The sequence below is a fragment of the Capra hircus genome, chromosome 26, assembly GCF_001704415.2.
Source record: "Capra hircus breed San Clemente chromosome 26, ASM170441v1, whole genome shotgun sequence".
NCBI classification, from domain to species: domain Eukaryota; kingdom Metazoa; phylum Chordata; class Mammalia; order Artiodactyla; family Bovidae; genus Capra; species Capra hircus.
In genome coordinates this window covers 39,972,500-39,995,965 of record NC_030833.1, presented here as the reverse complement: position 1 = coordinate 39,995,965, position 23,466 = coordinate 39,972,500, and the positions used below count along the sequence as shown (strand labels likewise).

At 35.8% G+C, this 23,466-nt stretch overlaps 1 protein-coding gene across 5 annotated transcripts in view; it reads left to right on the top strand.

The window, feature by feature from the left end:
* The window catches only part of KIF20B (kinesin family member 20B), an 82,811-nt gene that overhangs the window by 2,781 nt on the left and 56,564 nt on the right, over positions 1-23,466 (top strand). For all 5 annotated transcript variants that reach the window (XM_005698202.3, XM_018041593.1, XM_013975077.2 and 2 more), the window contains 12 exons: positions 3,451-3,598; positions 12,638-12,724; positions 12,826-12,942; positions 13,411-13,549; positions 14,116-14,300; positions 16,460-16,496; positions 16,971-17,198; positions 18,400-18,511; positions 19,642-19,713; positions 19,802-19,948; positions 20,642-20,804; positions 21,338-21,625. In XM_005698202.3, the coding sequence (XP_005698259.2) occupies positions 3,452-3,598; positions 12,638-12,724; positions 12,826-12,942; positions 13,411-13,549; positions 14,116-14,300; positions 16,460-16,496; positions 16,971-17,198; positions 18,400-18,511; positions 19,642-19,713; positions 19,802-19,948; positions 20,642-20,804; positions 21,338-21,625 (1,722 nt within the window). In that variant the 5' untranslated portion in view covers position 3,451. The remainder of the gene's footprint in view (positions 1-3,450; positions 3,599-12,637; positions 12,725-12,825; positions 12,943-13,410; positions 13,550-14,115; positions 14,301-16,459; positions 16,497-16,970; positions 17,199-18,399; positions 18,512-19,641; positions 19,714-19,801; positions 19,949-20,641; positions 20,805-21,337; positions 21,626-23,466) is intronic.

Sequence of the window (23,466 nt, the reverse complement as noted above, 5' to 3'; positions counted from 1 at the left end):
ACGCCAGGCCTCGCGGTCCATTGCCAATTCTTGGAGTTTACTCAAACTCATGTCCATTGAGTCAATGATACCATCCAACCATCCCATACTCTGTTGTCCCCTTCTCCTCCTGCCTTCAGTCTTTCCCAGCATGAGTTCACTTCAGTTCAGTTGCTCAGTCGTGTCTGACTCTGCAACCCCATGACTTGCAGCACGCCAAGCCTCCCTGTCCATCACCAACTCCCGGAGTTCACCCAACCCACGTCCATCGAGTTGGTGATGCCATCCAGCCATCTCATCCTCTGTCGTCCCCTTTCCTCCTGCCCCCAATCCCTCCCAGCATCAGAGTCTTTTCCACTGAGTCTACTCTTCGCATGAGGTGGCCAAAGTACTGGAGTTTCAGCTTTTGCATCATTCCTTCCAAAGAACACTCAGGACTGATCTCCTTTAGAATGGTCTGGTTGGATCTCCTTGCAGTCCATGGGACTCTCAAGAGTCTTCTCCAACACCGCAGTTCAAAAGCATCGATTCTTTGGCGCTCAGCTTTCTTCACAGTCCAACTCTCGCATCCATACATGACTACTGGAAAACCATAGCCTTGACTAGACGGACCTTTGTTGGCAAAGTAATGCCTCTGCTTTTGAATATGCCATCTAGGTTGGTCATAACTTTTCTTCCGAGAAGTAAGCGTCTTTTAATTTCATGGCTGCAATCACCATCTTCAGTGGTTTTGGAGCCCCAAAAAGTAAAGTCTGACACTTTCCCCATCTATTTACCATGAAGTGATGGGACCAGATGCCATGATCTTAGTTTTTGAATGTTGAGTTTTAAGCCAACTTTTTCACTCTCTCTTTCACTTTCATCAAGAGGCTCTTTAGCTCTCTTTTGCTTTCTGCCATAAGGGTGGTGTCATCTGCATATCTGAGGTTATTGATATTTCTCCTGGCGATCTTGATTCCAGCTTCTGCTTCCTCTAGCCCAGCATTTCTTGTGATGTACTCTGCATATAAGTTAAATAAGCTGGGTGCCAGTATACAGCCTGGACGTACTCCTTTCCTGATTTGGAACCAGTCTGTTCCATGTCCAGTTCTAACTGTTGCTTCCTGACCTGCATACAGATTTCTCAAGAGGCAGGTCAGGTGGTCTGGTATTCCCATCTCTCTCAGAATTTTCCACAGTTTGTTGTGATCCACACAGTCAAAGGCTTTGGCATAGTCAATAAAGCAGAAATAGATGTTTTTCTGGAACGCTCTTGCTTTTTTGATGATCCAACAAAAGCAATTTGATCTCTGGTTCCTCTGCCTTTTCTAAATCCAGCCTGAACATCTGGAATTTCTCAGTTCACGTACTGCTGAAGCCTGACTTGCAGAATTTTGAGCATTACTTTACTAGTGTGTCAGATGAGTGCAATTGTGCGGTAGTTTGAGCATTCTTTGGCATTGCCTTTTTTTGGGATTGGAATGAAAACTGACCTTTTCCAGTCCTGTGGGCACTGCTGAGTTTTCCAAATTTGCTGGTATAGTGAGTGCAGCACTTTCAGAGCATCATCTTTTAGGATTTGAAATAGCTCAACTGGAATTCCATCACCTCCATTAGCTTTGTTCATAGTGATACTTCTAAGGCCCACTTGACTTCACATTCCAGGATGTCTGCCTCTAGGTGAGTGATCATACTATCGTGATTATCTTGGTTGTGAAGATCTTTTTTGTATAGTTCTTCTGTGTATTCTTGCCACCTCTTAATATCTTCTGCTTCTTTTAGGACCATGCCATTTCTGTCCTCTATTGTGCCCATCTTTGCATGAAATGTTCCCTTGGTATCTCTAATTTTCTTGAAGAGATCTCTAGTCTTTCCATTCTGTTATGTTCCTCTATTTCTTTCCTTTGATCGCTGAGGAATGCTTTCTTATCTCTTTTCTGTTCTTTGGAACTCTGCATTCAAATGGATATATCTTTCCTTTTCTCCTTTGCCTTTCGCTTTTCTTCTTTACTCAGCTAATAGTAAGGCCTTCTCAGACAACAGTTTTGGCCTTTTGCATTTCTTTTTCGTGGGGTTAATCTTGATCCCTGTCTCCTGTACAGTGTCACAAACCTCCGTCCACAGTTCTTCAGGCACTCTGTCACATCTAATCCCTTGAATCTATTTGTCGCTTCCACTGTATAATCATAAGGGATTTGATTTAGCTCATACCTGAATGGTCTAGTGGTTTTCCCTACTTTCTTCAATTTAAGTCTGAATTTGGCAATAAGGAGTTCATGATCTGAGCCACAGTCAGCTCCCAGTCTTATTTGTGCTGACTGTATACAGCTTCTCCATCTTTGGCTGCAAAGAATATAATTAGTCTGATTTCGGTATTGACCATCTGGTGATGTCCATGTGTAGAGTCTTGTCTTGTTGGAAGAGGGTGTTTGCTATGACCAGTGCATTCTCTTGGCAAAACTCTACTTCTTTCTGCTTCATTCTGTACTCCGAGGCCAAATCTGCCTGTTTACTCCAGGTATTTATTTCTTTTTTTTTTTTTTACTTACAATGTTGTATTGGTTTTGCCATACATTAACATGAATCCGCCATGGGTGTACACGTGTTCCCCATCCTGAGCCCCTCTCCCACCTCCCTCCCTGTGCCATCCCTCTGGGTCATCCCAGTGCACCAGGCCCTATTCCAGGTATTTTTTGACTTCCTACTTTTGCATTCCAGCCCCCTCTAATGAAAAGGACATCTTTTTTGGGTGTTAGTTCTAAGAAAAAGTGTATCTTTTTTGGGTGTAGTAGTTTACCTGTAAAGTATTCCATATTCACCTGTGACATATCAGGTACTGTTTTAAATACGTTCACATCACTTTTTTTTTTTTTTTTTAAAGTCATGCCGCATGGCTTGCAGAATCTCATTTCCTCAGCCAGGAATTGAACCTTGGCCCTGGCAGTGAAAATGCTGAGTCCTAACCACTGAACCACCAGGGAGTGCCCAGTACTTTACTTTTTACTTAACGTTGTTTGGAAAAATTTAGTTGAAAGAAATTGTCCAGATAACCGAATTTAACTCCTAAATTATAAACATTACAAAGTCTAATATTCTTCAGAAGACACTAAAAAAACTAAGCACAAGGTTATATTTATTCCACCTTATTATTTGACTTCTGAGAGCATTTCAGACAGACTGAATGTTTTATACTATCTTACTTTGTGGATTATCTTCACTCTTGAAATCTCTTTGGATGAATCTACCTATAGGTTGGATCACATGAGTAGTAGTGGTAGGCAGTGTGCAATATTAGTTGATTTAAAATCTATAAATAATCTGTTCTTTTGTCTTTGCCATGGCTCATTATGTTATAGATTACATAGTAATATCTTTTGGAAATCTAGTTATGTGGCAAGAAGTAGCGGGCTGGACTCACAGACTTTTTAAACTATGGATGGTTTCTATGCTGATTATTGAGATTTTCTAAAGATGTTACTGTTATTCTTGCAGAATGGAATCTAATTTAAATCAAGATGGGATGTCTAGACCATCTTATGTTTTCAGTGCTGACCCGCTTGCAAGACCTTCAGAAATAAATTTTGATGGCATTAAGCTTGACCTCTCTCGTGAATTTTCCTTAGTTGCTTCAGGCACTGAGGTAAGTACAAGAAAAGTATTATGTTGCTTGTCGTGATTGAGTGGGAATGGACACGTGCACACACGCACACATACACTTGTTGACAGGGACGACTGAAGACGGGCTTTGCGAACCGTGTAGGTTTAAGACAAACTTTAATCTCAGTAATTTTCTCATGGTGCCCTAAATACATAACAGTTCTTTCCAAATAGTAGGTGCAGACAACTTAATAACTATTTATGCCTGACCTAGTTGCTGCTGCTGCTGCTAAGTCGCTTCAGTCATGTCTGACTTTGAGACCCCATAGATGGCCTCCTACCAGACTCCTCTATCCCTAGGATTCTCCAGGCAAGAACACTGGAGTGAGTTGCCATTTCCTTCTCCAAAGCATGAAAGTGAAAAGTGAAAGTGAAGTCGCTCAGTTGTGTCCGACTCTTAGCGACCTCATGGACTGCAGCCTAGCAGGCTCCTCTGTCTATGGGATTTTCCAGGCAAGAGTACTGGAGTGGGGTGCCATTGCTTCTCCAGCCTGGCCTAGTAGCCATTTGAGAAAAAATGAAATGAAAAAAGAATTTTAACATCCTTCTTCACTAATCAAGGGTTACTTACTAATGGGTTACGCGTGCCTTTTGGGAGCTGCACAACCTCTCAAACTTCAGAATCGGGTTAGACACTGCCGTCTTCAGTTCCTTTTCGTCATTGTTTTGGTGTTGTACTTGCTTTTCATCACAACAACCACTGAGAAATCCAGCTTCACTAAGATATGACTTTATCAAAAGAAGTAGTGTGATCCAGTGTTGAAACCAAATTACTTCATGGTTTTCAACATGTGTCAGATATTGCTATGGTTCTCTCAAAAATGTCAAATATTCCACTATGCCCCTGGGAACTGCAGGCCTTAGTTTAAAAAATAATGCAGATTAAAAAAATACTAACTTAGTAGTGTTTAAGAAATAAACATTGCTAAGTTTCTACCACCCTACCTGTTACTGTGTTTGCTGTGTTTATAGACTTTTTCTTAAAAATTTACTTTCAATTTATTTATATTCTCTTTATTACAGATTAGATTGTTAACTTTGGTGCCTTAGAGATGTGCTAACCCATTTTATAAGGACAGATGGAGTGGATATATGCATAGATAGAACTGATTGACTTTGCTCTATAGCAGAAACTAACAACATTGTAAATCAACTGTATTCTAATAAAAAAGAGACTGAACTCTAATTAATGGAAACTCTGTACTTGGGTGATAATGACATGTAACAAAGTTACCACTCTGGTGTGGGGTGATAGTGGGGGAGGCTGTGCTTGTGTGGGGACAGAAAGTATATGAGAACTTTGTACTTCCTCATGTACTTTCTCTGTCCTCAGTTTTGCTGGGAATTTAAAACTACTCAGAGTGACTTTGTTGTCTGTGTGTGTGTGTGTGTGTGTGTGTGTGTTATTTAAGTAAGTGGTCTAGGAACTGACACTAGCAAAAAGGCAGACTAGAATCCTCCAAGTCCTCATTTCCCCCATGAAACATTAAAACAACAACAGTAACTAGAGACTGACTAAAATACCTTTATGAGACCTCTGAAAAGCAGAAATGTACAACAACCATGTGAATACCCAATTAAAAAAAAAAAGCTATGTAATAGTAAAAAAAAAAAAAAGATGGATGGGGAAGAGGGAGTATAGGGAACATAGATAAAGTAAATTATTTAATACCCATTTCATGTGGCAGGCTCTTTTACTTTAGCTCATTTAATCATAAGAGAGGAAGGGATGGCCTGTTTTTGTACTTACAAGCTGTCACTGGTTTTTGCAGTTCTAGATGGTTGAAGAAGAAAAATCCTATTTCATGACATGAAAATTATATGAAATTCAAATATTGATTGGTTTACTTATTTTCTAGGTCTGCTTTTGTATCACAGTGGCATTTGCTTGCTGATGGACACATGTGTTTATAGTGTCTGGCTATTACAAAGCTTCTATGAAATTTTGTATTCAAATCTTTGTATGGATACATGTTTCCTTTTCTTTTTTCCCCCTTGGATGAATACCTAGGGTTGGAATGACTGGATCATTTTTAAGAAACTACCAAACTTTTCCAAAGTGATCATAGCATTTTATATTCTCAGTAACAGTGTGTGAGAGTTAAGTTCTTCCACATCCTCACCAACCCTTGGTGTGGTCAACCTGTTTGTTTTTAAATAGACTTCATTTTTTAGAGGAGTTTTTTATTCACAGCTAAAATGAAGAGAAGATACAGTAATTTCCCATATTCTCTTTACCCCCACATAGCTTCCTTCATTATTAACATCTCCCACCACAGAGGTACATTTGTTACAATTCATGGATGTACTTTGACCCATAGTCACTCAGATTCTTTACAATATAGTTACATTGTGGTTTACTCGTGGTATTATGCATTCTTTTGAACAAATGTGTAATCACATGTATCCATCATTATGGTATCATACAGTGTATTTTCACTACCCTGAAATTCATCTGTTTGACCTGTTCTTCTGTTTCCCAACCCCACCAACCATTGATGTTTTAACTATCTCCAGTGTTTTGCCTTTTTCAGAATATCATATTTTAATAGTTGGGATTATACTATCTGTAGCCATTTCAGATTGGCGTTTTTTACATAGCAGTAGGCATCTAAGATTTTTCCATGTCTTGCCATGGCTTGATAGTTCAGTTGTTTTTAGTTCTGAATTATGTTCCGTTATATGGATGTTCAGTTCAGTTCAGTTGCTCAGTCGTGTCCGACTCTTTGCGACCCCATGGACTGTAGCACGCCAGGCCTCCCTGTCCATCACCAACTCCTGGAGCTTACTCAAACTCACGTCCATCAAATTGGTGATGCCATCCAACCATCTCATCCTCTGTCGTCTCCTCCTGCCTTCAATCTTTCCCAGCATCAGGGTCTTTTCTGATGAGTCAGTGCTTTGCATCAGGTGACCAAAGTATTGGAGCTTCAGGTTCAGCAATCAGTCCTTGCAACGAATACTCACTTCTTTAGGATGGACTGGTTTGATCTCCTTGCAGTCCAAGGGACTCTCAAGAGGCTTCTCCAACACCACAGTTCAAAAGCCTTAATTCTTCAGCACTCAACTTTCTTTATAGTCCCCAACTCTCACATACATACATGACTACTGGAAAAACCATAGATTTGACTAGATGGACCTTTGTTAGCAAAGTAATGTCTCTGCTTTTTAACATAATTTCCAGGTTGGTTATAGTTTTTCTTCCAAGCAGCAAGCGTTTTAATTTTATGGCTGCAGTCACTGTTCACAATGATTTTGGAGCTCATAAAAATAAAGTCTCTCACTGTTTCTATTGTTCTGAATTATATTTATTTCTAATTTTAATTTAGTTTATAATTGAAACTAAATATATATAAGTATATATTTAGTTTCTAATTTTAATTTATGTTTATAGTTATAAATTTAGTTGTGAATTATAATTAGTTCTGAATTATATTCCATTATATGGATGTACTGTGGTTTATTCATTCACCTATTGAAGGGCATTTTAGTTGCTTCCTTTTGGGGAACTATGAAAAAAACTTTCAAGAGCATTCACGTGCAAGTTTTCTGTGCACAGTTTTCAGTTTCTTTGGATAATTACCAATGAACATGATTGCTAGATTGTATGGAACAAAAATATGTTTAATTTTGTAAGAAACTGTTAAACTATCCTCCAAAATGGCTGTAACGTTTTGCATTCCCATCAGCAATGAATGAGAATTCCTGTTGATCCACATTCTCACCAGCATTTGGTTGTCAGTGTTCAGATATTGGCTATTAGAATAGATGTGTAGTGATGGCTCATTTTAACTTGCATTTCCCCGATGACATAAAGTGTGGAGCACCTTTTTATATACTTATTTGTCATCTGTATGTCTTATTTGATAAGATATCTCATAAAGTCTTTGGCCCATTTTAATCAGTTTGTGTTCTTATTGTTACATTTTAAGAATTCTTTATATATTTTGGCCAATAGTCCTTTATTTGGTATCTTTTTTGCACATATTTTCTCCCAGTCTCTGGCTTGTCTCATCATTCTCTTGATTATGTCTTTTGCAAAGCATAAAGTTAGTTTTAATGAAGCCCAGCTTATCTGTTATTTCTTTCATAGATCATGCTGTTGGCGTTGAATCAAAAAAGTCATTGCCAAGCACAGGATCATCCAGATTTTCTAGTAGTTTTGCATTTCATGTTTATGTTTGTATTCTTTTTAAGTTAATTTCTTTCACGGGTGTAGTCTATGTCTAGGTTAGCTTTTTTGCATGTGGATGTCCAGTTGTGCCAGCACCGTTTGTGGAACAGACTGTCTGTTCCGTTGTGTAGCCTTTGCTTTTTTGTCAAAGATCAACTGACTGTATTCATGTTGATCTATTCCAGGGCTCTCTTCTGTCCCGTTGATTCTGTTCTTTTGCCATCGCGATACTGTCTTGATTACTGTAGCTTTATAGTATGTCTTAAAGTTGGGTATTGTGAGTCCTTCATCTTTGTTCCTCTCTTTCAATTTCATGTTGGCTATCCTGAGTAGTCTTTTTTATTTTTAGTCATTCTCATAGGTATGTATTGATAATCTAATTGATATTTGCATTTACCTAATGACCAAAGTAAAAGTTATGACCAAACTACGTAGCATATTCAAAAGCAGAGACATTACTTTGCCACCAAAGGTCCGTCTAGTCAAGGCTCTGGTTTTTCCAGTGGTCGTGTATGAATGTGAAAGTTGGACTGTGAAGAAAGCTGAGCGCCAAAGAATCGATGCTTTTGAACTGTGGTGTTGGAGAAGACTCTTGAGAGTCCCTTGGACTGCAAGGAGATCCAACCAGTCCATCCTAAAGGAGATCAGTCCTGAGTGTTCTTTGGAAGGAATGATGCTAAAGCTGAAACTCCAATACTTTGGCCACCTCATGCGAAGAGTTGACTCATTGGAAAAGACTCTGATGCTGGGAGGGATTGGGGGCAGGAGGAGAAGGGGATGTCAGAGGATGAGATAGCTGGATGGCATCACCGACTCGATGGATATGAGTTTGAGTAAGCTCCGGGAGTTGGTGATGGACAGGGAGGCCTGGCGTGCTGCAGTTCATGGGGTTGCAAAAAGTCGGACACGACTCAGCAACTGAACTGAACTGAATCACCAGAGATGCTAAATATCTTTTTGTGTGCTTATTCTCCCTTTGTGTGTCTTCAGAGAAATGTCAATTTAAATCTTTTGACCATTAAAAGATTTTTAAAAAAATTGTATTCTAAGTGTTCTTTATGTTCTCTGGATACATCTGTCTGTCAGAAACATTCTTTACAAGTATTTCCTCTATGGCTTGTTATCTCATCCTTCAAGTGTTTTGGAAGAGAAGTTTTAAATTTTGACGAAGTCCATTTTACCAGTTTGTTCTATTATGTATTGTGCTGTTTATGGCATATCTAAGAAATCTTTGCTTAAGGCCACAAAGGTTTTCTTCTAGAAATTTTTAGTTTTAGTTTTATATTTGAGTCTGTGATCTGAGACCCATTTGAAATTAATTTTTCTGTACAATGTGAGGTATGTATTCAAATTGCTATTATTGAAATTGCATGTAGATATCCAGTTGTTCTTCTAGCACGGTTGGTTGAAAGAGCTATCATTTCTGTACTGCATTTCCTTTACAACTTTGTCATAAATCGAATACTCTTGTATGCGGAGGTTTATTTTTGAATACTCTATATATTCTGTTTCATTTATCTATCTCTGGCTGTCAGTACCCCACTGTTTTGATCATTGTAGCTTTAAAATTTGTTGAACTCAGGTGGTAGTGTTAGCCAATCAAATTTCTTGTTTATCAGAATTATTTTGACTGTTCTAGGAACTTTGCATTTATCTGTGAGTTTTTAAATGAACTTGTCAGTTAATCCCCCCAAAACACTTCCTGGGATTTTTTGTTGCAGGAGCATTGAATCTGTAGATCAGTTTTGGAAGAATGGATATCTTAACAACACTGAGTCTACCAAATAATGAATGAGGCATATCTCCATTTATTTTGGTCCCTTCTAATTTCTCTGAGCAGTGTTTTTTAATTTTCAGTGTATGGTGTTCCTGATCTTTTATTAGGATTTTTCTCTAATTAGTTCATAATTTTTGAGGTTATTGCAAATGGTATTGTTTTTTAAAATCAAATTCTGTTTCTTCCAAGCATATACAGAAACATGACTTTTTGGATATTGGTCTTCTATCATACTACATTGCTAAACTCATTTAATAATTCTGATAACTTTTCTGAAGGTGTTTTCAGATTTTTAACATATAAAAATGTAGATGTTCATGATGTCTGTGAATAAAGAGTTTTATCTCTACCTTCCCATCCTTTTCCCCTTCCTTTTTCTTCTCTTCTTCCTCTTCCCTCTCCTTCACTTCTTTCCTCCTCTCCCCCTCCTTTCACCTGATGACTTTGGCTAAAACATCTAGAACCTCTAATAGAGTGTTGAATAGAGGTGGTGAAAGCAGAAATCCCTTTGTTGTTACTCATCTTGCTACTCTTCTCTGATTCACTCTTTTGTCATCAAATATGATGTTAAGTATAGGTTTCTTATAAGTGCTTTTATCAGGTTAAGGTGTTCCCTTCTGTTCCAGTCTGCTGTAATTCTTATTATGAATGGATGTTGAATACATATATCAAATTCAAGTCATTCGTATGCACTTCTTTTGCATCTAGTAGTGATGAAAGTTTCTCATTTATTCTTTTAATATACTAATTGATTTTTGAATGCCAGCTTGACCTTGCACTAGGATAAACTATTTTTCGTTAGGATATACTTTCCTATTTTATATATTAGCTAATATTTTGTTAGGGAATTTTTGCCTCTTTTTTTCCTGACAGGAAACCTTTTTTCAGGTTATATTAAAACAATTACATATCAATAATGGTGATTACAGCCATGAAATTAAAAGATGCTTACTCCTTGGAAGGAAAGTTATGACCAACCTAGATAGCATATTCAAAAGCAGGGACATTACTTTGCCAACAAAGGTCCGTCTAGTCAGGCTATGGGTTTTCCAGTGGTCATGTATGGATGTGAAAGTTGGACTGTGAAGAAAGCTGAGCGCCGAAGTATTGATGCTTTTGAACTGTGGTGTTGGAGAAGACTCTTGAGAGTCCCTTGGACTGCAAGGAGATCCAACCAGTCCATTCTAAAGGCGATCAGTCCTGGGTGTCCAAAGGACTGATGCCAAAGCTGAAACTCCAATGCTTTGGCCACCTCATGCGAAGAGTTGACTCATTGGAAAAGACTGTGATGCTGGGAGGGATTGGGGGCAGGAGGAGAAGGGGACGACAGAGGATGAGATGGCTGGATGGCATCACAGACTCCGTGGACATGAGTTTGGGTGAACTCCAGGAGATGGTGATGAACAGGGAGGCCTGGCATGCTGCAATTCATGGGGTTGCAAAGAGTCGGACACGACTGAGTGACTGAACTGAACTGAATAAGAAAACAGTCTAATAAAAATGGGTAAAAGATTTGTACAGATACTTCACAAAAGAAGCTATACATAGGGTTAATATGGACATGAAAAGGTACTCAACATCATTAGTCATAGTCAGTTCAGTTGCTCAGTTGTGTTCTTGCAGTCCAAGGGACTCTCAAGAGTCTTCCAACACTACAGTTCAAAAGCATCAATTCTTCAGTGCTAATCTCTCTTTATAGTCCAACTCTCACATCCATACATGACTATTGGAAAAACTATAGCCTTGACTAGACGGACCTTTGTTGGCAAAGTAACGTCTCTGCTTTTTAATATGCTATCTAGGTTGGTCATAACTTTCCTTCCAAGGAGTAAGTGTCTTTTAATTTCATGCTGCAGTCACCATCTGCAGTGATTTTAGAGCCCCAAAAAGTAAAGTCAGCCACTGTTTGCATTGTTTCCCCATCTGTTTGCCATGAAGTGACGGGATGGAATGCCATGATCTTAGTTTTCTGAATGTTGAGCTTTAAGCCAGCTTTTTTACTCTTCTCTTTCACTTTCATTAAGCGGCTCTTTAGTTCCTCTTCACTGTAAGGGAAATGAATAAATTAAATCCACAATCAGATACCACCCTCACACCCACTAGAAGGGCGATAATGAGGAACACTGGCCACATCATCCACTGGTGAATGTGCAGAGCAGCTGATGTGTTATCCACTGTTTGTGGGAATAGAAGATGGTACAACACTTTGGAGAACAGTTTGCCTCTATCTTATAATTATTAGGGATATTGTTCTGTCATTTTTTCTGAGGATATCTTTGTCAGGTTGTGGTCTTCAGGTTATGTCAAACTCAAATTAATTGAAAGGTGTTCCCTATCCATTTTCTTAGAGTTTGTCTTTAATTTGTGTGATTATAACCGTAAATGTTTGAGGGAATTTACCAATGAACTACCAGGTTATTGCAAATGGTATTGGTTTTTGGAGGGTTTGGAGTTTTTATGTAGGATTATTTTGTTTGAATATAAGATGAATTTCTTTAATAGGTATAGGGTTATTCAACTTTTCTTTTTGTGTCTTGTTTGGTGAATTGTGTTTTTCATGTAGTTGTTTTCTTTTTACTTTTTAAGATAAAACATTTCTTTAAAATTATTTTTAAAAAAGTGAACTAACCTAATTCCTTTCTCAAAGGGAGCAGTAAGGAGAATGTAATACACCAAAATAAATAAATGAAAATACATGATGTATTGAGCATTTGGGTTAATTGAGTATTCTGGTTACTTGTGATTTACTCTACTCTTCTATGTTTTAGTGACTCTCAGCCCTGTTATTTGTATTGGTTATAAAAGTTATGATTTTATGCCAAAGAAGCATGTTGTAAACTTTAAATATAAATATAGAAGACAGGGAAAATTGAATCTTTTCTGGCATTTTTTTTTTTTTTAAGATTTGTTTTTCTTTAAACAAATATAAAATGGATGAAGACAGAAGAGTCACTGTTTGCCTAGAGGTTTTGTATAATCTCAGATTATTCTGTAATAATCAGCCACTTTAAAGAAAGGTGATCTCTGACAATCTACATTTTATATCTTTAAAATATTTTCTCCTTTTTAAGGCAAACAGTTCTGAATCTAAAGATTATCTCCAAGTTTGTCTTCGAGTAAGACCATTCACACAGACAGAAAAAGAACATGAGTCTGAGGTTGGTGCTGAATTTAATTTTATAATTTTATTTCCATTAAGTGGGAACAATATCATCATTTTAATATACTTGTTGTGGATTTTTAATTATTTGTGTTGTAGGGCTGTGTGTATATTCTGGATTCACAGACTGTTCTGCTGAAGGAGCCTCAGTGTACCCTTGGTCGTTTAAGTGAGAAAAGCTCTGGGCAGATGGCACAGAAATTCAGTTTTTCCAAGGTAGGTACCCATATGAAACTGAAGGTTTTTCTTTTAAGATAAAGAGACTTGGCTTAAGCTAAATTGCTACCTAATTGTATATAATGAACTCTACACACCTTGTGCTTATGAAACTTAGATCTTAGGTTCTGGTATTGTTTTCTCAATGGTAGGGCTCAAATTTTAGGTGTGTAAATATATAATTGAATAAATCATTGTAAAAATCTTACAGTCTCTTTGTGGTTGGTGGAAATGTTCTTTTAAAAATTTAGATGAAAGGTTATTGGCTGGATCAGATTTCTGTCATGAAAACTTTTGGCAGTAGTTAAACTAGCAGTTGTACCTGTGGGGATTGGGGATATGTCAACTATTTTAAGAATGAGGCTTGTAAGACAGAATCTTCTAAATATTAAAAATAGTAAATGGTAGAACTCATGACTGTTAACTTGAATTGTCTAAAAAGACTTGGTTTAAAAAATGCTTGTTCAGGTTTTCGGCCCAGAAACTACACAGAAGGAATTCTTCGAGGGTTGCATTCTGCAGCCAGTTAAAGACCTCTTGAAAGGACAGAGTCGGCTGATATTTACTTATGGGCTAACCAATTCTGGAAAAACTTACACATTTCAAGGTAAATGGTTTTATTTTTGCTGGAAAGAAAAAAAGAAGCCCTAATATTTGCTCATTTTCATAATACTTAGAGTTTTGTTTCCATTACCTTGCAAAATTGCTTTGTTTTTAATAGTAATAGTAATAGCATATTGAATGTGTATTGCCCATGGCTTTTAAATCAAATCTTAATTTGTGAAACTGCCCATATGATAAGAGAATTAAATGATGATGAAAACTTGGAAAAAGGACTGATGTAACATAAAGAATTAAGCACAGAAAACCAGGGAAACACTTTATGTTTTATTTTACTTTTATACTTTGTGATAATGAATGATAGCCAGTCTTAAAATCTGATCTGAATATAAAATTTCAGGTTTTACATCAGACTAATAGTTGATAAATGTCAGTTATACAATGAAAACCAAAGTGATGGAACACTGAGTAATCTGCAACTTTTCTCACTTTTTGTCGTACTTTTTTCCCCTTGCCTATTGGTGGTATAAAAGGAGTCTTGGTAGTTCAACAATGTTTCTTTACTCTTTCTTAGTACTTGGAAAGACTGTAAAACACAAATTCTTGTCATAGGCACAGAAGAAAATACCGGCATTCTTCCTCGAACTTTGAATGTATTATTTGATAGTCTTCAGGAAAGACTGTATACAAAGATGAACCTTAAACCACATAGGTCCAGAGAATACTTACGGTTATCACCAGACCAAGAGAAAGAAGAAGTCGCTAGCAAAAGTGCATTACTTCGACAAATTAAAGAGGTATGGGAGTATTTTAGTAGATAAAATACGCATAATTGTGACCTTCAGCCTGTATTGAAATAGCTTGTTGTGGTTGTTGTCTTTTCTTTGTGATTAAAAGTTTTTTTGAAGACATTTCTTCATTTTGTATTGTACAAACAGCTGAAATGTTTAAACAAAATAAATGTAAATGTTCTTTAATCATTTTAGGTGGTTGTAGAAACAGCAACTTTCTATATAATGATTTTTTTAAATTCCTTTTTCTATTTGTAAAAGTAATATGTATATACAAAATCTAAACAAGAGGATATGAAAAATAAATAATTTCATTTCTGAAGAGAAAAACTAATATTAACAGATATGAGCATACCCTTTTTGATCTTTTTCTTGGTATACCAAAAAAAAAAATCTCTGTACTGAGGTTTTTGTGTATGTCTATATGTTGTTTAGTCGCTGAGTCATGTCCGACTCTTTGTGACCCCATGGATTGTAGCCCGCCAGGCTCCTCTGTCCATGGGATTTCCCAGACAAGAATACTGGGGTGGGTTGCCATTTCCTCCTCCAGGGCATCTTCTGGACCCAGGGACTGAACCTGCATCTCCACCTTGGCAGGCAGATTCTTTACTGTGAGCCACCAGGAAGTTCATATACGCAGGCAAATACAATCATATATAAACAGTCGCTGGAGAAGGCAATGGCACCCCACTCCAGCACTCTTGCCTGGAAAATCCCATGGACGGAGGAGCCTGGTAGGCTGCAGTCCATGGGGTCGCTAAGAGTCAGACACGACTGAGCGACTTCCCTTTCACTTTTCACTTTCATGCATTGGAGAAGGAAATGGCAACCCACTCCAGTGTTCTTGCCTGGAGAATCCCAGGGATCGGGGAGCCTGGTGGGCTGCTGTCTATGATGTCGCACAGAGTTGGACATGACTGAAGCGACTTAGCAGCAGCAGCATAAACAGTCGCATATATCTTTATTCCTTTTTCTTTGTATATGGGATAATGGTCTTTTATTTGAACAAAAATGAGATTTTATTATACAGACTATAACTTGCTCTTTCATTTAACATATCATAAATCTCTTATTAATTCACATGTCTGATCTGTTTTTGTTTTATCCGTTTTCTTTCTTTTTAATAATTTTTTATTAAAACATGTTTTAATAAAGTTATATATACTTGTCTATTTATTTCTTCTGGGCCTTCTGGATTTTGTGTTATGTTTTTACATGTTTATTCTGAGGTTGTTAAAAACTGTTAACAATCTTTTTGGATATATTGAAAACACTGATGGGGATTTGTTTTTAAATAATTTAGAAATCCGGGTTTAAAAGTAGTGTTGTTGCTCGGTAGAGAGTAAAGTTCAGAGTCCATGATTATGCTCTCTGAAAGTAAAATAGTATTTTAACAAGATTTGTGGAGATTGGTGGACATTTGTATAGATAATTCATAGAGGAAATTCAAGTCATTAATATTGAAAAAAAAATTCTCTAACAGGTTATCTAGTTAAAATATTATTTTGCCTATGAAATTATTAAAATATTAAAAACATGAGATCACACTTTCATTTTTTAAAATCTCTTTTTATTGAGGTTGCTGTACAATATTATATGTTTCAGTTATATGACATGAGATACACATTTTCACTTCCGTATATTGATTGTAAACTGTATTTCTCCAAAGCAATTTAGCAATACTATATTATTAGTGACAACGTCAAAAAAAGTTCATATCTGTTCGTCTACCAATTCAGATTAAAGTATATAGCCTAAGGGAACAAAGAAATTACAGAAAGAAAAAATATGCTAAGATATATAAGATGTTTATCTTAGTAGTATTTAATTAAGTCATTTCATATCACATCTAGTCAGTTATGCAGCCACCAAATGTTTGTTAATAATTTTTAATTTTATATAGAGAAAGCCTACAATGCAATCAGTGTAGAGAAAAGAATAGAAGATACTAATAGTAATTGAAATGTTAATAGTAATTGCCTCTGAGTGGCAGGGATTATATATGATGGCATTCCTTTGAATATTTTCTGTAGTTTCCCCAAATTTCCTATTAGGTTGTTGAATTGAGTAGATGAAAGGCTGGTGACTTATTTGGATAGGTAATGAATTTACTGATTATTTAATCTTAAGTAAAAACATTTTTTAACTTAAGAAATCTTTTTCAGGTTGTTATGCATAATGACAGTTACGGTGCTCTTTATGGTAAGGTTTCCTTTTCTCATATACCTTTAAGATGTTGATTATTTAAAAGCTTTTAATTTTTTAATCACTTCTGGTGATTTAATTTCTTTAATGACACAGTCAATAATACTTAAAAATGGTACATAACTATATGAAATGCCAGTCACTATAAGGTTTTATTTGGATTTAATAACTGATTGTTAACTTTTACTGATTGTTAACTTTTATGTTGAATTCAAGAGTGGCACTATTTTTTTCTCTGTCCTTTACATTTAATTTCATTTTGGTTTATTAACATATTTGCAAAACAAAAAAGCCAAATTTTGGTTAACACAAATATTTTTATCTGCTTTGGTCCAAAAAATTTTTAACACTGCTAATCAGAAGATTTGCATACTTAGTTTCTCAAGCTGGGGAGTCTTAAAAGATAATAAGATAATAGCCTATTATCTTATTTAATTTTGTGATTATCTTTTTTTTTTAAATTTTCTGTAGGAAGGATAACAAACTCTTTGAGTATCCCAGAGTTTGAAGAATCCATGAAAGATTGTGAACACTCGAACTTGAACATGGATATTAATAGAAAATTTTCTGTGTGGGTATCTTTCTTTGAGATTTACAACGAATGTATTTATGATTTGTTTGTTCCTGTATCATCTAAGTTCCAGAAGAGAAAGACACTGCGCCTTTCCCAAGATGTAAAAGGCTATTCTTTCATAAAAGGTATACTGATGAATATTTTTTACTCTTTTGCTCTGAAGTTTCTTTCTAGGCTTTGTTACAGGAAAGCAGACTGGAAATTGAAAGTTTTTATACTATTTATTCATAGCAAGATAGTAAGAGTAGTTTGTGCTTTGAAAATATGTTTTGGTATGTTCATTAAACCTGAAGGTAAAAGGGTTTAGTATTTTGTTTCTTGAGTATTATTGATTGAATTTTAGGGAATAGGAAAAGCTGTGTGTGTATATTCACATTATTCTGCCGCTTTGTAACAGTATTCAGACCTTGGAGTTACTTGGTATACCACAGTGGTATTTTTCCAACCTTTTAAAAATCACTACCCTACAGTAGGAAATACTTATTAATGACATCATGATTCTCCACCTGCGTGTGTGTGTGTGTGCATATTTACAATGAAAAATCATCATTAATTATATTTACCCTCACTGCAAGGAATATACTTTGGTGTTTTATACATTCTACTTCATTTTTACAAAATGCTAGTTATGGCTCAAGAAATTTGATTCCATGACTCACAAATGAATTGCAATCTATCTAAAAATCTCATAGCTAGTTAATTTTCTAGGTTTACTCTGTAATGTACTTTCTCTCTCTCTTTTTTTTTTTTTTTCCCCCCGGATGTCTAATTCTGAGGATTCTTAACCTATTTTTAATTTTCCCTTTGGCAAACTGTTGAAGAACATTTACTTTTTGTGTTTATGCTAGAAAATCATTATAATATTCTCATCTTAAATACTTATTTTCTAGTGGAATATGAGATAGCTGAGTTGGCTATACCTAATGGCACCCCACTCCAGTACTCTTGCCTGGAAAATCCAATGGGCAGAGGAGCCTGGTGGGCTGTAGTCCATGGGTTCACTAAGAGTCGGACATGACTGAGCGACTTCCCTTTCACTTTTCACTTTCATGCATTGGAGAAGGAAATGGCAACCCACTCCAGTGTTCTTGCCTGGAGAATCCCTGGGATGGGGAAGCCTGGTGGGCTGCCGTCTATCGGGTCGCACAGAATCGGACACGACTGAAGTGACTTAGCAGCAGCAGCAGCAGCAGCAGGACGTGTTATTAAAAGAAAGATTTCATTATATGTCTTTAGGAAAGAGATTAAAAATCTTCAAAGAGATTACATTGTATAGAAAATGCTGTACATTTGTAAATTGATATGTGCCTCTTCATTTTTTTAAAGATCTACAGTGGATTCAAGTATCTGATGCCAAAGAAGCGTATAGACTTTTAAAGCTAGGAACAAAGCACCAGAGTGTTGCTTTCACAAAACTGAACAATGCTTCTAGTAGAAGGTAAGGAGTAAATTTGTGGTATAAGCCTGACCTGAGGCACCCAGGTGTTCTGTGCTAATTTGAAAGTGAAAGTCACATAACCCCATTGGACTCTGCAATCCCATGGACTATAGCCCGCCAGACTCCTCTGTCCATGGAATTCTGCAGGCAAGAATACTGGAGTGGATTGCCATTTCCTTCTCCAGGGGGATCTCCCCAACCCATGGATTGAACTTGGGTCTCCTGCATTGCAGGTAGATTCTTTACCAACTGAGTTTCTAGGGAAGCCCTAGTAGCTGTGCTCATTTAAATACAACTAAGATTAAATCAGACAGTAGGTTTTCTGATATGTCAAATTAATTTGTAGGCATAAAACATTCTGTAAACTAAAGAACGCTAAACACATAAGATTATCAGGACTAATTTCTTGTTCTAACATACAGTTTACTAATTTGCACTCAATGTGAAGTATTTTTATTCTTTCTATATGTAAATATCTAAGCTCAATGTTTTAATTGCCTGTAATATAGGACGTTTCTCTGTGTTTTTTCTACTTACTCCGTGAACATAGATGCTGTATAAATACTGAGTTAGGCCAGTATTTCAAAGGGCTAAGGAAGGATGTTTTTAATGGAAGGGATTAGAGAATGAGAGACAAAAGGCTGTTAAGTTTAAATAGTGAGATACTGAAAACAGATTTTCTCTTAAAGGGGAAAGAGCCCCGTCTCCCGTGTTATGGCTTAAGGACAACATGTAATCCAGATAAGCCAATATTTAGGCATGTAAGCCAAATGTATACTTTGCTTGATTCAAGTGATTAGCTGTACGTTATACCATTTTTATAAGTAATATCTTTGCAAGCAAATTGAGACTTTATTACGAATTACTTCATTCATAGAAGCTGGAATGTTGAGAAGAGTAAATTTGAAGGACCTGGGGCTAAGTGAAAGAAAGATAAGCTCTTTGGTTTTAGTGGCCGAGTGTTATGGAGGTGACAGTAGACACCTGACAGCTAGTTGGAGAATGTAGTACTGTAATGATGGCTAGTATTAGGATAAAAAATAGATATTGATTTAGATGCTTGCCTCTTCTATTTAGAATGCAGAAATAAAGAGTGAGTGATAATATTTAACTTGGTTTATTTCTTTTAGTCACAGCATATTTACCATTAGAATATTACAGATTGAAGATTCAGAAATACCACATGTTATACGAGTCAGTGAGTAAGTTGAGCATTGTTTAAATTGTAATTATTTTGAATTTTTTTGTTTTGAAGAATTTTTTAAAGTTTTTTTCCTCTGGTCAATTTAGATTGTCTTTATGTGATCTTGCTGGCTCAGAACGAAGCATGAGGACACAGAATGAAGGTGAAAGGTTAAGAGAGACTGGGAACATCAACTCTTCTTTATTGACTCTGGGAAAGTGTATCAGTGTTTTGAAGAACAGCGAAAAGTCAAAGTAAGAGTTGCTGAACATGTTATCAGCATATCAAGGGTTATATTAATAATATTTAAACTTTCAGCTTCGCTAGTTTTAAAAGCTTTTGTTTTTAACTTGCTTCTTACGTAATGACTAGGAATGGATTATAATCAAAATTTCTTAGAGATCTTGGATTAAAAAAATGATAGAAATGAAAAGCATTATCAGTCAGTGCCAGTGACTCAGGTAAACACAGTCTTTTCTATAGCAAATATGTATCAGCAGACAACTTAGATAACAAGCTTTTAATGCTGGTTTATTAACAGACTTTGAAACCATATTATTCTTATTAATGCATTTTGTTTTTCTAGATGTGATAGATTTCTATATTAACTAGCATTTTAGGCTAAGTAAATGATAAATCCAGCCTTTAGCATTTTCTAGGTAAGGGTTATATATTGCATAATTGCTGTACACTAGAGAACGCAACCCACTTCATTGTGACTTCCTTTATATTTTGCCTAGTTGGTTGTTACTATCAGTATTAATAACAGTAGCAGTGTTTAAAGAAAACAGCATGAATAAACAGAAAATGACTAGTGCAAATGAAACTAATTACTAACCTAGAATTTAAGTCCATGGTTGTTATGTTATTTCTTTGTAAAATTTATCAGTATTCTGACTTCACAAGACTTGTTTTAACTTTTAATTTTTTGAAAATATCTTCCATAGGTTTCAACAGCATGTACCTTTCCGGGAAAGTAAATTGACCCACTATTTTCAAAGTTTTTTTAATGGTAAAGGGAAGATATATATGATTGTCAACATCAGCCAGTGTTCTTTTGCCTATGATGAGACACTCAATGTGTTGAAGTTCTCAGCCATTGCACAAAAAGTAAATATAGCTAAATTTCAGAATTTGTTAAGCTTTGTATTATTAGAGTAGTAATGATTTTTTTTCTTAGAGTAGATAATACATTTTGTACTTATAGCTGTAAACCTAGAAAATAATTGAAAATTAAAAATGTAATATTTGAGTAGTAGGCATAGGAAAAAAATTGAAAGTTACCCCTGCTTAAGAGTAAAATGACCTCAGTAATAAATAACTTACCCATTACAGATTGGAAGTATGCAGCGAATTATATGCTCTGCTGTCCATCTGGCTTATTTAGTGGCTAATTAGGAAACTCCCTGCTGGGAATAGTACTAAGAACTTAACCCAGGAAAGTAGATTTATATGTAGTATACATGTGTAATTAGCTTTTTTCTTATCAAATATGTATTTGAGTGTGTTAATTCCTTCTTGTATATTTGTATAGATTTTTCTTTTTAATTCTCAAGTTGTCATTTGACTTAAATTTATAATTGTTTTTTCTTTGTTGACAGTTTTTACCTTTGTTTTAACAGTTACATTGCATATTTTACCAGGTTTGTGTTCCAGATATTTTAAATTGCTCTCAAGAGAAATCATTTGGATCTGTCAAATCTCAAGATGAATCATTAGATATTAATAATTCAGATAATAAAATACTAAATGAAAAAAGGTCCACGATTTCATGGGAAAGTAGCCTAGAAGATGTGGTGGAAGATGAAGATTTGGTTGAGGATCTAGAAGAAGCTGAAGAAAAGCAGAATGTGGAAACTGAATTTACTAATGAAGATCTAGATAATACATTAGAGGATGATAAGGCTTTCAGTAGCCATGAGGGGAAGAGAGTATGTATTAACTCATATTTCTAAAATGGGCTTATTTATTATTCTGAAGTTATGGTTAATAATTCTTAAGGCTATTTCTCCCATTTTTTCCAACAGTACACTAAGTTTATCTTTCATTTTCATGTTTTGAAAATTTTCACACCCATAGAAAGAATAATATAATGAATACTCATTTGCATTTCATCTGGATTTGCTAATTGTTAAAATTTTTGCCATTTTTATATTTTCTTTCTGTGAGTGTACGTTTTTTTTGCCTGTATCATTTGAAAACAAGATGCAGACATAATGACACCTTACAACTGACTACTTCAGCATGTTTCCCAAGAACATGGGCACGTTCCTCACAACCAAAAGGCCATTGTGATACCTAAGCACTTTCACTTTAATACAGTAACGTAGTGTTGTATTGTCCATATCGAGATTTCTCTAGTGGTCCAAGTATTTCCTTTCATAGCCACTTTCTTTTTGATCTACAACTCAATACATTGCTTTTGATTATTAGGTTTCTTCAGTTAATCTCTAATCTAGCATAGATATTTTTGAAAATCTGTGGTTAGTTGTCTTGTAGAAAACCTCCAGTCTGGATCATCTTTTTATCATAAGATAATTATCATAAGATGATCTAGGTTAACACTTCAGGCAAGCTTGTTATATATATGAAGTTGTGAATTTCCCATTGAATCACATTAGGAGGCAGACAATGTCTGATTTCTCCATTTTTGGTGAAGCCAAGTTTTGGTTAACTCAGTGTTGTGTTTCAGATCTCTTTTCATCGTTCCCCAGTATCCTTTCACCCTGTGATTTTAGCGTACTTCTCCAAAATTTTACCTTGCAGTCTTAAGTACAAGAGTTCAAAATGTGTGCCTAGTACCGATTATTCAATTTATTTAAAACAAAAATCGCTTGATCGTCTTACATTTATAGAAACAAATAAGATTTAATGGTGTTTCTTGTAATTTCTGTCCAAATAAAATTCATACATATACTTAAGTTTCATTAATCCTAAAATATGGCTTCCCAGGTGGCTCAGTGGTAAAGAATTGGCCTGCCAGGGCAGGAGATGCAGGTTTGATCCCTGGGTCAGAAAGATCTCCTGGGGAAGGAAATGGCAACTTGCTCTAATATTCTTGCCTGGAGAATCCCATGGACAGAGGAACCTGGCGAGCTACAGTCCATGGGGTTGTAAAGAGGCAGACACGACTGAGTGACTAGCATGCATGTACACAGTTCTGAAATACAGAGCATGTCCACATGACTGGTTCCCCTCATTAACTGACTTAGTGGTATTGACACATCTGACATCATAGTACTGTGGACTGTAGAAGTTTAAATAGATCAATGATGTATTGAGTTAAATACTCTCATCTTAATAGTTTATTCCAGTGTCCCTGAAAGCCATTGTTGTGCCTGTGTTGCTTGGAAATGAAGATGAAAGCTCCAGATGCCATTAGTTCTGGTTTATCTGGTCGCTATGTGGTTGAACCTGGTTTACCCTGGATCTCTGTAATGTAGTACTTCCCTCAGTGAAAAACTAGGCTAAGTCGTTAATAGTCGTCCTTTAATTTTTTTTGATCTCAAAACTGAAGTTTATATATCAGTGTAATGTTTGTTAAACTTACTAAGTTAGTCATTAATTTATTAAGGAAAAATAATGTCATTTATGTAGGATTATATAGTGTAAATGCATATCTTATAATATTGACTGGGTACTTCAAAATTAAAATTTCATCCAAGTTTTTTGTAATACTTCTCAAAATGAAAATGATTAGGTTTCTCATGCTTTGCATTGTTAGCATTTTATTAATTAGAGGGTTGTCAGTATTAAAGATCATTATGAAATA